Source organism: Salvelinus alpinus, chromosome 26 (genome assembly GCF_045679555.1).
Source record: "Salvelinus alpinus chromosome 26, SLU_Salpinus.1, whole genome shotgun sequence".
In the NCBI taxonomy this organism is placed as follows: Eukaryota; Metazoa; Chordata; class Actinopteri; order Salmoniformes; family Salmonidae; genus Salvelinus; species Salvelinus alpinus.
Window position 1 is genome coordinate 9,955,629 of NC_092111.1, and position 12,267 is coordinate 9,967,895.

At 43.5% G+C, this 12,267-nt stretch overlaps 1 protein-coding gene across 3 annotated transcripts in view; it reads right to left on the reverse strand.

The window, feature by feature from the left end:
* Nucleotides 1–4,822: 4,822 nt before the first annotated feature.
* Nucleotides 4,823–12,267, reverse strand: part of LOC139554621 (sodium/potassium-transporting ATPase subunit alpha-3) — a 30,825-nt gene continuing 23,380 nt past the window's right edge. For all 3 annotated transcript variants that reach the window (XM_071367578.1, XM_071367581.1, XM_071367579.1), the window contains 9 exons: nt 11,271–11,421; nt 10,874–11,042; nt 10,052–10,206; nt 7,644–7,767; nt 7,365–7,510; nt 6,906–7,036; nt 6,633–6,734; nt 6,334–6,425; nt 4,823–5,837 (listed from right to left, as the gene is read on the reverse strand). In XM_071367578.1, the coding sequence (XP_071223679.1) occupies nt 5,809–5,837; nt 6,334–6,425; nt 6,633–6,734; nt 6,906–7,036; nt 7,365–7,510; nt 7,644–7,767; nt 10,052–10,206; nt 10,874–11,042; nt 11,271–11,421 (1,099 nt within the window). In that variant the 3' untranslated portion in view covers nt 4,823–5,808. The remainder of the gene's footprint in view (nt 5,838–6,333; nt 6,426–6,632; nt 6,735–6,905; nt 7,037–7,364; nt 7,511–7,643; nt 7,768–10,051; nt 10,207–10,873; nt 11,043–11,270; nt 11,422–12,267) is intronic.

Here is a 12,267-nt window from a genome sequence, read left to right on the forward strand (position 1 = left end):
AAGTACGTTCATCTCTAGGAGACAGAGCGCGTCTCCTTCCTGAGCGGTATGACGGCTGCGTGGTCCCTTGGTGTTTATACTTGCGTACTATTGTTTGTACAGATGAACGTGGTACCTTCAGGCATTTGGAAATTGCTCCCAAGGATGAACCAGACTTGTGGAGGTCTACAATTTTCTTTCTTAGCTCTTGGCTGATTTCTTTTGATTTTCCCATGATGTCAAGCAAAAAGGCATTGAGTTTGAAGGTAGGCCTTGAAATACATCCATAGGTACACCTCCAATTGACTCAAATGATGTCAATTATTCTAACAGAAGCTTCTAAAGCCATGACATAATTTTCTAGAATTTTGTTTAAAGGCACAGTCAACTTAGTGTATGTAAACTCCTGACCCACTGGAATTGTGATACAGATAATTATAAGTGAAATAATCTGTCTGTAAACAGTTGTTGGAAAAATGACTTGTCATGCACAAAGTAGATGTCCTAACCGATTTGCCAAAACTATAGTTTGTTAACAAGAAATTTGTGGAGTGGTTGAAAAACAAGTTTTAATGACTCCAACCTAAGTGTATATAAACTTCTGACTTCAACTGTACATAAATAAACACAAATGCAATGCAGTAACAAAAACATAAATTTATTTCCAAAATGCAGTATTTTTTAACACTTGTGTTTTGTATTTAACACTTTCCATACCCAACAGGACAAACATTCAGTAAGATAAAGGGTTTTCTGTACAAAATAAAAAAATGAAAGTGGCTCATTCTTTCAAAACTCTAAACACAAAGACAAAAACACATGCAAAATGTAAGAAAGACACTAGGCTGCATCCTACCTCCTATTTTGGTCTGGCCACAGCACCTCATCTACATCACAAGCCAGCTGGCTAAACAGCAGGGGAACAATCTTCTGGAGTGACGGATCCGGCCGCCGAAAGCCTCCACATCAACTTCACCACATGCATCCTCCATTGCCTGGAGAAAAGGCATGCGTGCAAAAATCTCTTCAATTGGGTTTAGGAATGGGGAATATGGTGGAGGAATGGGGAATATGGTGGGAGGTGTAGAACAATAAATTGTGGGTGGTCGATGAACCAGTTGCGGACCAGAGCAGCCCGGTGGAAACTCACGTTGTCCCAGATGACAACATACCTGGGCTGCTCTGGTCCACCCCTCTGCTCGGCTGGAATGAGGATGCCATGTAGTGTGTCCAGGAATGTGATGAGGAGGCCAGTGTTGTAGAGACCAAGGTTGGCATGGTGATGGAGGATGCCTTGCTGGCTAACGGCTGCGCACATGGTGATATTCCCTCCACGCTGTGCAGGGACATTCACAATGGCCAATAATGTTCCGTCCCCGTCCCCTTCTTTTGGCTAGGTTGAAGCCAGCCTCATCAATGTAAATCTAAACGTGCTGAATTGCAGCGGCATCCAGCTCCAAGACTCTCTGAAACAGACAACAAGACAATATGTGACATAGACCCAGAGCAGTCAATATGGTGAAGTACAATACTGGATTACAGCACTGTAATGTGTCTATACAGTGCTGATATGATAGTAAATCCACAGTAGAGTACTTACTTGCACATATTCATAGCGCTGTTCTTTAACCCTCTCTGAGTTTCGCCGAAAACACGGTCCAATGTAGACAAGCCCACCTGGTGAATGTTATTGAATATTGTGTTGTCTGCAATTATGTGGTTCTATATTACTCGTAGTATAATGGCATTGTTTGCCACCACCATGTTCACAATAGCGGTCTAATGTTCTGGTGTGAACAGCCGATGTCTTCCACCATGGCCTGACCGTCTCTCAGTTCTGCAGAAGATCCACAAATAGGATATGATTGGTACAGTAAGCTAAAATAATCTATTTTCTTTCAATATGAAATGACATTACTGTAACATTGGCCAACAATCACTGAGTAACATAGGCCTACTGATATGTTGGACTGCAGTATTCTATACATACAGTGGCAAGAAAAAGTATGTAAACCCTTTGGAATTACCTGGATTTCTGCATAAATTGGTCATCAAATTTGATCTGATCTTCATCTAATAGACAAACATAGTGTGCTTAAACTAATAACACACAAATTATTGTATTTTTCTTGTCTATATTGAATACATCATTTAAACATTCACAGTGTAGGTTGGAAAAAGTATGTTGGTTAGAGCTGCCTTGCCCTATAAAAAACTCACAAAATTTGAGTTTGCTATTCACAAGAAGCATTGCCTGATGTGAGCCATGCCTCGAACAAAGAGATCTCAGAAGACCTAAGATGAAGAATTGTTGACTTGAATAAAGCTGTAAAGGGTTAAACAATGATCTCTAAAAGCCTTGATGTTCATCAGTCCACGGTAAGACAAATTGTCCATAGATGGAGAAAGTTCAGCACTGTTGCTACTCTCCCTAGGAGTGGTTGTCCTGCAAAGATGACTGAGTGTCAGCTAAAGACTCTGGAACATGCTAACTCATGCTGGAACATGCTAACATGCTATCTCTGTTGACGAGTCTATGATACGTACAACTCTAAACAAGAATGGTGTTCATGGGAGGACACCACGGAAGAAGCCACTGCTGCCCAAAAAAACATTGCTGCACGTCTGAAGTTTGCAAAAGTGCACCTGGATGTTCCACAGCGCTACTGGCAAAATATTCTGTGGACAGATGAAACTACAGTTGAGCTGTTTGGAAGGAACAAATAACACTATGTGTGGAGAAAAAGGCACAGCACACCAACATCAGGCTATCTGTCCGCCAATTGAAGATTAAGAGAAGTTGGGTGATGCAACAGGACAACGACCCAAAACACAGAAGTAAATCAACAACAGAATGGCTTCAACAGAAGAAAATACACCTTGTGGACTGGCCCAGTCAGAGTCCTGACCTCAACCCGATTGAGATTCTGTGCCATGACCTCAAGAGAGCAGTTCACACCAGACATCCTAATAATATTGCTGAACTGAAACAGTTTTGTAAAGAGGAATGGTCCAAAATTCCTCCTGATTGTTGTGCAGGTCTGATCTGCAACTACAGAAAACTTTTGGTTGAGGTTATTGCTGCCAAAGGAGGGTCAACCTGTTATTAAATCCAAGGGTTCACATACTTTCCCCACCCTTCACTGTGAATGTTTACATGGTATGTTCAATAAAGACATGAAAACATATAATTGTTTGTGTTATTAGTTTTGGCAGACTGTTTGTCTATTTTGACCTCGATGAAGATCAGATAAAATTTTATGACCAATTAAATGCAGAATTCCAGGTATTTCCAAAGGGTTCACATACCTTTTCTTGCCACTGTACATAAAGAACATAGTTTAGATGGTAGGCAACTTACCGGTTCTCATTTCTGAATGTACGGATGATAAATGCAACCGTGTAGCGGCTCAGGTTGGGCTGAACTCTCTGCCCAGCCTCCCTCATACTCAATCCAAGGTTGAGCACATGGTCAACCAATGTGGCCCTGATCTCATCTGAGATACGTGGGTGTTGCCAATTGGTGTATAGAGCTTGGCATTGTGATTGGCTGTAATTATTTTTCATGAGTTTTTTCATGAGTTTTTCCATTTTCATATTTTTCCATCTTCCATGAGTTTACAGTAACATATTGTATCGATTACTGTAAATCTACTTTTCTTTGTGTTTTTTTGTTGTAATAACCTGCAATGGCAAAAAAATAGGCTGCATATATTTTTTTATGAAGCCTTTCTATTTTTGCCCCCCTTGAAATGTGAGTAGATGTACTGTACTGGAACAATCTTTCACATTGAATTGTGAGTAGATGTACTGTACTGGAACAATCTTTCACATTGAATTGTGAGTAGATGTACTGTACTGGAACAATCTTTCACATTGAATTGTGAGTAGATGTACTGTACTGGAACAATCTTTCACATTGAATTGTGAGTAGATGTACTGTACTGGAACAATCTTTCACAGAAGCCTGTATGATAAAATTGAAAAGGTATACAAAGTACTAAAGACCGCAGTGTTTTGTTGCTGCTTTGAAAGAGTCATTCAAATGGTGCATGTGTGTATCATTTTGATGCAAAAAAATGCCATTTTGAAAAAGGATTGTTAGGTTTTGATTGCAGAGTTTCATTTTGCCATAGAAGTGAGATGTTTATCTCAAAGTGTTGTCTTATTTGGCTCGTGCGTAGAGTTTTGACACAATGAGACAAATTCCGCAAAAAGTATGTGAGCAATCGCAAAAAAACTGTAAGGTATCTTTGCTTTTACTCAAGTATGATAATTGGGTACTTTTTCCACCAGTGTATATGTTTCTGTTTTTTTAGGACTACTAGCTACAGTGCAGCAGGATCTAAATGGGAGGGGAAACAATAATGGATGTACAGCAATGTGAGAGCCTGGTGGTGTACAGAGAGGATGTGAGCGTCATCATTATCGCCCGTATGTATTCCACTGAGGTGGTGAATGGGTACCTATGAAATGTTACTTTACCCTGATTATTCATTAGCATGTTTCCATGATTTCATTTTCCCGTTCTTTTTAGTGTGCCTTTAAAACATTTTTTTTATAAGTATTATTATTTTCCCAACCATGATGAGTGAGTAGGTAGAGCAGAATAATTGTGTGCGGTGTGAAAATAAGTGTAGTAAGAAGTGATGATCCTCTCACTTTCGGCGCTCCCAACACACCTCATTGCAGACCAGACAACCCTTCAATCCCGCTGGTATGTAACTCGAGACATTCTCTCCGCCTTAAAGTGGTATCAGGAGTGTTGATAGTGTGAAAAATGTATCTATAGTCTTGTCTTTCTCTGCCAAACCCCACACACAAAAACAAACTGAGGCCAAACTGGGGAAAAAAGAGAGATCCTTATATTTTATTTCATTTCTTGCTGCTGTTTCGCATGTAAGGTACAGTGTCTTATTCCATTGTTCACTTATTTAAATAACAACATGGGAGAGAAATCTCTTTTTCTTAGGACACAGAAAGATTGCTGTATTTTATTAGCAGGGGTGAGTTGGGGGGAAGTTTACAAGGACAGGGGAAGTCGCACGGTGCTCACCAACAGACGGATATAAACAGGGACGGACAGACGAGCAGTTCTCAGACCCACTCCTAACATTAAAAAACGCACAGTAATGTTACGAACAATTGTTTAGAAAACAACAACAACATTGTCAGAAAAACAGGAGGAGGAGGGAGAGGAACACGAGCAGGAAGGATGGGGATTTGTTTTACCCCTGTAGAGGCCGTGGGTGATTATTCCACATTTACTGGTGTCAGCGGTGGGATCTTTCTGTTGTAACCATTGGGCCAGGGAGTGGTGGGAGTGGCTTGAGGGCCGTGTTAAGTAGAAGATTGGTGGAGGGAGGGAGCGTGTCGAGAGGAGGGCGGGGTGGAACAGGTGACAACGACGCCACACCACTCGCCGTGGAATCTAGATGCAGCTGCCATTTTGTTGTCGATAGAGGAGAGCGATACCGGTATTTTGTACATGACAGTGTATTAGCACATTCATAAACAGTGTCATAACAGTATAGTAAACATTCGAAGAGTATTGGCAGTGTTGACTATGCTGTAGTCTTTTGGCAGATAAAAAGGCAGAGACGAAGAGTGGCACAGGGATCTGGCGTGATCGTCCTGTTCCTCTCCTTCTCTGTGGTTGGTCCTCCTGTCCTCAAGGCGATGTTGGATGAAAATACGGGATGAGGAATGGAGGAGTTTTCAGATGTGGTTTCTTGTATGGTTTGTATGTGATTAGAGGGACGGGTGGAGGTAGGGAGGAGAAAAAGAGGGGGAGGTAAGGGGGTGAGAAGTAAAGAATGGTTTGATAATTTAATAGTATGTCTCCTTTTCCACCCAGCCTAAAGAGAAAGGAAGGAGAAAATGAAGGGAATAGAGAGAAAAAGGGAGAGGAATTATTTCGAATTGAAACAGCAAACATTTGTATCAGGGGCAGTGGTGTAAAAAGTTAACAATTGTCATACTTGAGTAAAAGTAAAGATACCATAATAGAAAATGACTCAAGTAAAAGTGAAAGTCACCCAGTAAAATACTACCCTAAAAGTATTTGCTTTTAAATATACATAAGTACCAAATGTAAATATAATTGCTAAAACATACTTAAGTATCAAAAGAGAAGTATAAAAGGATGAATAATTTAAAATTCCTTATATTAAGCAAACCCGACAGCAGCATTTTCTTGTTTTTTTCAATTTTGTAGCATGATGTACAACAGTACCCACAATGCTCTGTGAAAGATACCCAGTTCTATCATAGTAAATGTTATTATGGGTACTGTAGTACGTCATACACAAGTCTATAGTGAGTACAGTAAGTGTGTTTGTGAGAAACTAGTACCTCCGGGGTTTCGGCGCAGGATGAGTTTTCGGATCTCATCGTAAACAAAGATGAGGAAACTGTACGGGAACGCACAGAACCACCAGCTGGGCCTGAGACAGAGAAAGACGGGTGGAGAGAAAAAGGAAGAAAAAGCCAGAGGCCCATTCAGTTGAGGGAATAATTCTCCTTAAAGAGGAAATCATTTCCCCATTAATGGATTGAAATAGTCTCCAGTGGTACTTTACTGTCATATAAACATCACTCAGTAGAGGGTGCTGTTGCTCTGTGTGAATGAGAACAGAGGCTGGAGTACTCACTTGAGAGGGTACATCCTGAGAGCCACGTCCATGCCTGGGGTGTAGGACAGGAAAGCAGCCAGGGCCGTCTCCTCAAACAGCCCAAAGATCAGGATCTTATTCCTGTAAACAAACAAATAATGAATCTCAACATTTATCCTAGCTATGAGAGACAAAAAGTAGAGGGGCTTCACAACCCTACAAAATCTGAATAGGGAAAAGAAGAGGTCTGCTTTTTAATCATGCCAAAGTCTGTGTCATTAGAGGACAGGTGGAAATATAAAAGGTTCTGACCTCATGCCCTGCTGGAAGACAGAGTTGCGCCTGGTCTTGCAGATGATGACGTCAGCCCACTGTACCACCACAATACTGACGAAGAAGGCTGTGTGACAGGTGTACTCCACTATCTTCCTCTGTTCATAGGTCTGGCATGCGAGGGAGAGGAAATCACAAGGAGGGAGGGTTAAAGAGCGAACGAGAGTAGAGGTAACTAAGTGGAACGTTGTGGTGATGATTAAGTGGAAAGTTGTTGTGATGACTAAGCGGAAAGCTGTGGTGATGACTAAGAGGGCAATTCATTTAATGAGACTAATGAGGACTGGATGAAAGAAAATAAGATGACAGAGGGGTACAAAAGTTAGAGTGAGTAAAGACGAGAGAAAGAAAGAAAAAGAGTAAAAAAAGAAAAAGAAAAAAGGAGAAGAAAAAAGAAAATGGAGGGAGAAAAAAAAGAGAGAAAGGTGGGCAGCGTACCCATTGCTGTCCGTAGCTGTCCTCTAGGTCGTTGTTGGAGCGGTCGTCCCAGTTTAGCCTGATGCCCACCAATAAAGAGGGAAGGAAACCATTCTCTGCCAGGATCACAAAGTAGGAGAAGAACCCTCCCAGAGCCTGGATCATCCCTACAGAGACAGAGGGAGGAAGATGTGTTAGCTTGATCTACTCTGCCTATGGAACTAGAATTAGAATTAGGCCGGGAGTCAATCCATCGCAGACTAACGATGTGAACACAGAGATAGACTTTTAAAAACCCACCAATCTGTCCGTAGGCGATACTGATCAGCCTCTCATTCACCAGTTTGTCCCTGGCTGGGTTTCTGGGCTGTCTCTTCATAATGTCACTCTCTGCTGCCTCGTAGGCAAGGGAGATAGCTGGCACCTGTAGGCATACAGTAGGGTTAGGAGAAGACGGAGGATGTCAATACACATTCCAATAGACTGACTCTCTTTGTGGTGCAAAGGACAACAGACCAAAGCACACACTTGGATGAGATTACTGACCTTCGATTCAAATTACGTACATACCCCAACCAGAAGCCATGGATTACAGGCAACATTCACACTGAGCTAAAGGGTAGAGCTGCTGCTTTCAAGGAGCAGGACTCTAACCCAGAAGCTTATAAGAAATCGCGCTATGCCCTCAGATGAACCATCAAACAGGCAAAGCTTCAATACAGGACTAAGATCGAATCATGCTACACCGGCTCCAACGCACGTTGGATGTGGCAGGGCTTGCAAACTATTACAGACTACAAAGGGAAGCACAGCTGAGAGCTGCCCAGTGACACGAGCCTACCAGATGAGCTAAATAACTTCTGTGCTCGCTTCGAGGCAAGCAACACTGAAACATGCATGAGAGCATCAGTTGTTCCGGGCAACTGTGTGATCACGCTCTCTGCAGCCGATGTGAGTAAGATCTTTAAACAGGTCAACATTCACAAGGCTGCAAGGCCAGACGGATTACCAGGACAACTGGAAAGTGTCTACACTGACATGTTCAACCTCTCCCTGTCTGAGTCTGTAATACCAACATGTTTCAAGCAGACCACCATAGTCCCTGTGCCCAATAACACTAAGGTAACCTGCCTAAATGACTACTGACCCGTAGCACTCCCATCTGTTGCCATGAAATGCTTTGAAAGTCTGGTCATGGCTCACATCAACACCATTATCCCAGAAACCCTAGACCCACTCCAATTTGCATACCGCCCCAACAGATCCACAGATGATGCAATCTCTATTGCACTCCACAATGCCCTTTCACACCTGGACAAAAGGAAAACCTACAGTATGTGAGAATGTTATTCATTGACTACAGCTCACCGTTCAATACCATAGTGCCCTCAAAGCTCATCACTAAGCTAAGGACCCTGGGACTAAACACCTCCCTCTGCAACTGGATCCTGGACTTCCTGACGGGCTGCCTCCAGGTGGTAAGGGTGGGTAACAACACATCCGCCACGCTGATCCTCAACACGGGGGCCCCTCAGGGGTGCGTGAAGAGTCCCCTCCTGTGCTCCCTGTTCACTCATGACTGCACGGCCAGGCACGACTCCAACACCATCATTAAAGTTTGCCTATGACACAACAGCCTGATCACCGACAACAATGAGACAGCCTATAGAGAGGAGGTCAGAGACCGGACCGTGTGGTGGAAGGACAACAACCTCTCCCTCAACGTGATCAAGACAAAGGAGATGATTGTGGACTACAGGAAAAGGAGGACCGAGCATTCTCATCGACAGGGCTGTAGTGGAGCAGTTTGAGAGCCTCAAGTTCCTTGGCGTCCACATCACAAACAAACTAACATGGTCCAAGCACACCAAGACAGTTGTGAAGAGGGCACGACAAAACCTATTCCCCCTCAGGAGACTGAAAAGATTTGGCATGGGTCCTCAGATCCTGAAAATGTTTTACAGCTGCACCATCGAGAGCATCCTGACGGGTTGCATCACTGTCTGGTATGGCAACTGCTCGGTCTCCAACCGCAAGGCACTACAGAGGGTAGTGCGTACGGCTCAGTACATCACCGGGGCCAAGCTTCCTGCCATCCAGGACCTCTATACCAGGCGGTGTCAGAGGAAGGCCCTAAAAATTGTCAAAGACTCCAGCCACCCTAGCAGTACCGGAGCGCCAAGTCTAGGTCCAAGAGGCTTCTAAACAGCTTTTACCCCCAAACCACAAGACTCCTGAACATCTAATCAAATGGCTACCCAGATTATTTGCATTCCCCCCCCCCCCCCCCCCTGCTCTTCTACGCTGCTGCTACTCTCTGTTTATTATCTATGCATAGTCACTTTAATAACTATACCTACAGTACATGTACATATTACCTTAACTACCTCGACACCGGTGCCCCTGGACATTGACTCAGTACCGGTACCCCCTGTATATAGCCCCGCTATTGTAATTTACTGCTGCTCTTTAATAAATTATTTGTTTTTCTTGTCTCTTACTTTTTGGGGGGTATTTTCTTAAAACGGCATTGTTGGTTAAGAGCTTGTAAGTAAGAATTTCACTGTAAGGTCTACACCTTTTGTATTCTGCGCATGTGACAAATACAATTTGACTTGATTTGAAATTGTATAAATTTGAACAAACTACAATTTGCCTGTGTGTGTGTGCATGTGCCATGCATGTGTGGGTGTGTGTCTGTATGTCACCATGTCGGTTCCCAGGTCAATACAGAGGATGGTGATGGTCCCTAGAGGCAGTGGGATGTTGACCAGGATGAAGAAGAGAAAGGGGGTGATCTCAGGGATGTTACTGGTCAGGGTGTAGGCAATGGACTTCTTCAGGTTGTCAAAGATCAGACGGCCTGGAGGGAAACAAGAGAAAAAGCTTGTATAGGCTAGCCCAGGACGACATCATTATATATCTTATTTTCATACAATAGGCTCATATTACAGATAGGTTACCTTTCTAAACAGCACTTTTCTTTTGTCTCTAAATATTCCATGACCTCTCTTTTCTTTTCTCCTTCTTTACTCTCGCTGACCTTTTTCACTCTCTTCATCCTACCTGTCATTCATACCACCCCCTTTCTCTCCTTCATTTTCATCCTCCTAACAGATGTGGGATCTTAATTTGAGCCAATTTGCTACAGCAGGAAAGTAATCCTGCAGCAACAGGAAATGTGAATTATTATGTGGATTATAATTAATGGGCATTTTTGTAGGGGTTGATACATTTCTCGAAAGGGAAAATCAAGTCTGAAATTTCAAAGTGGAAATTACAAACTTCAGAAGCCTTTTTAAAAACCTAATCATTTTTCATTTTTCATTTCTTGCATTGCAGAAAAGTTCTCCTGCAACAGGGTGATCAAATTAAGATCCTACATCTGTATACCTCTTTCCCTCCTACCTTTCTCCTCCCTGCTTCTTTCCCTCGTTTTCCCTCCCTCCTTCCCTTCTTTCCTCACTCCTTCCCTCCCTCCTTCCCTTCTTTCCTCACTCCTTCCCTCCCTCCCTCTCCCTCTCTCTCACCCTCTTCCACTCCGGTGACGATGGAGGCGAAGTTGTCGTCCAGCAGGATCATGTCAGCGGCCTGCTTGGACACGTCTGAGCCGGAGATCCCCATGGCGACGCCGATGTCAGCCTTCTTCAGGGCGGGAGAGTCGTTCACACCGTCACCAGTCACAGCCACGATGGCACCCTGAGAGACAGGTTAGTGAAAACTGTTAAAACTTCATATTCTATCTACTACTGTATGAGAATCTGTGGTGGAGAATCTGTTTCTTCAGATTTCTATACTTTAAAGTCCTTCCATGTCAAGAAAGCCAGACGTGTCTGTTTGTGTGCATGTGTGTGTGCACATTGCATGACTGTCTCTCTGTGTGTGTGTGTGCGTGTGCGTGTGCGTGCGTGCGTGCGTGTGCCTCACCTGTCTCTGGCAGCCCTCCACGATGATGAGTTTCTGCTGGGGGGAGGTCCTGGCGAACACAATCTCAGTGTGGTTCCTCAGGATATCATCCATCTGATCCTGGGACAGATCCTTCAGGTCTGTCCCGTGGATCACACACGCCTTGGCATCCCTGGAACACACACACGCAGGAAGACAGTGAGTGAGAGTATGGTTGGTATCACTGAGACAGACACACACAGAGCTGCAGAAAGTTAGTGTTTTTAGTTCATACGCTTATGCCAGTAATTGGGTGTGACTGACTGACTATCTGACTGAGTGCTTGGTTAAGTACACTGAGTGTACAAAACATTAGGAACACCTTCCTAATATTGAGTTGCACCACCTTTTGCCCTCAGAACAGTGTCAATTTATTTGGTAATGGACTCGACAAGGTGTCAAAAGCGTTCCACAGGGATGCTGGCCCATGTTGACTCCAATGCTTCCCACAGTTGTGTCAAGTTGTCTGGATGTCTTTTGGGTGGTGGGTCATTCTCGATACACACAGGAAAGTGTTGAGCGTGAAAAACCCAGCAGCGTTGCAGTTCTTGACACAAACCGGAGAGCCTGGCACCGACTACCATACCCCGTTCAAAGTCACTGAAATATTGTGTCTTGCCCATTCACCCTCTGAACGGCACACATAAACAATTCATGTCTCAATTGTCACAAGGTGCAAAAATCCTTCTTTAACCTGTCTCCTCCCCTTAATCTACACTGATTGAAGTGGATTTAACAAGTGACATCAATACGGGAGCACAGCTTTCACCTGGATTCACCTGGTCAGTCTATGTCATGGAAAGAGCAGGTGTTCCTAATGTTGTGTACACTCACTGTATATATGTGTGAAAGCAAGATAGATAAAGTATGCTCACACACACACACACACACACACACACACACACACACACACACACACACACACACACACACACACACACACACACACACACACACACACACACACACACACATACAC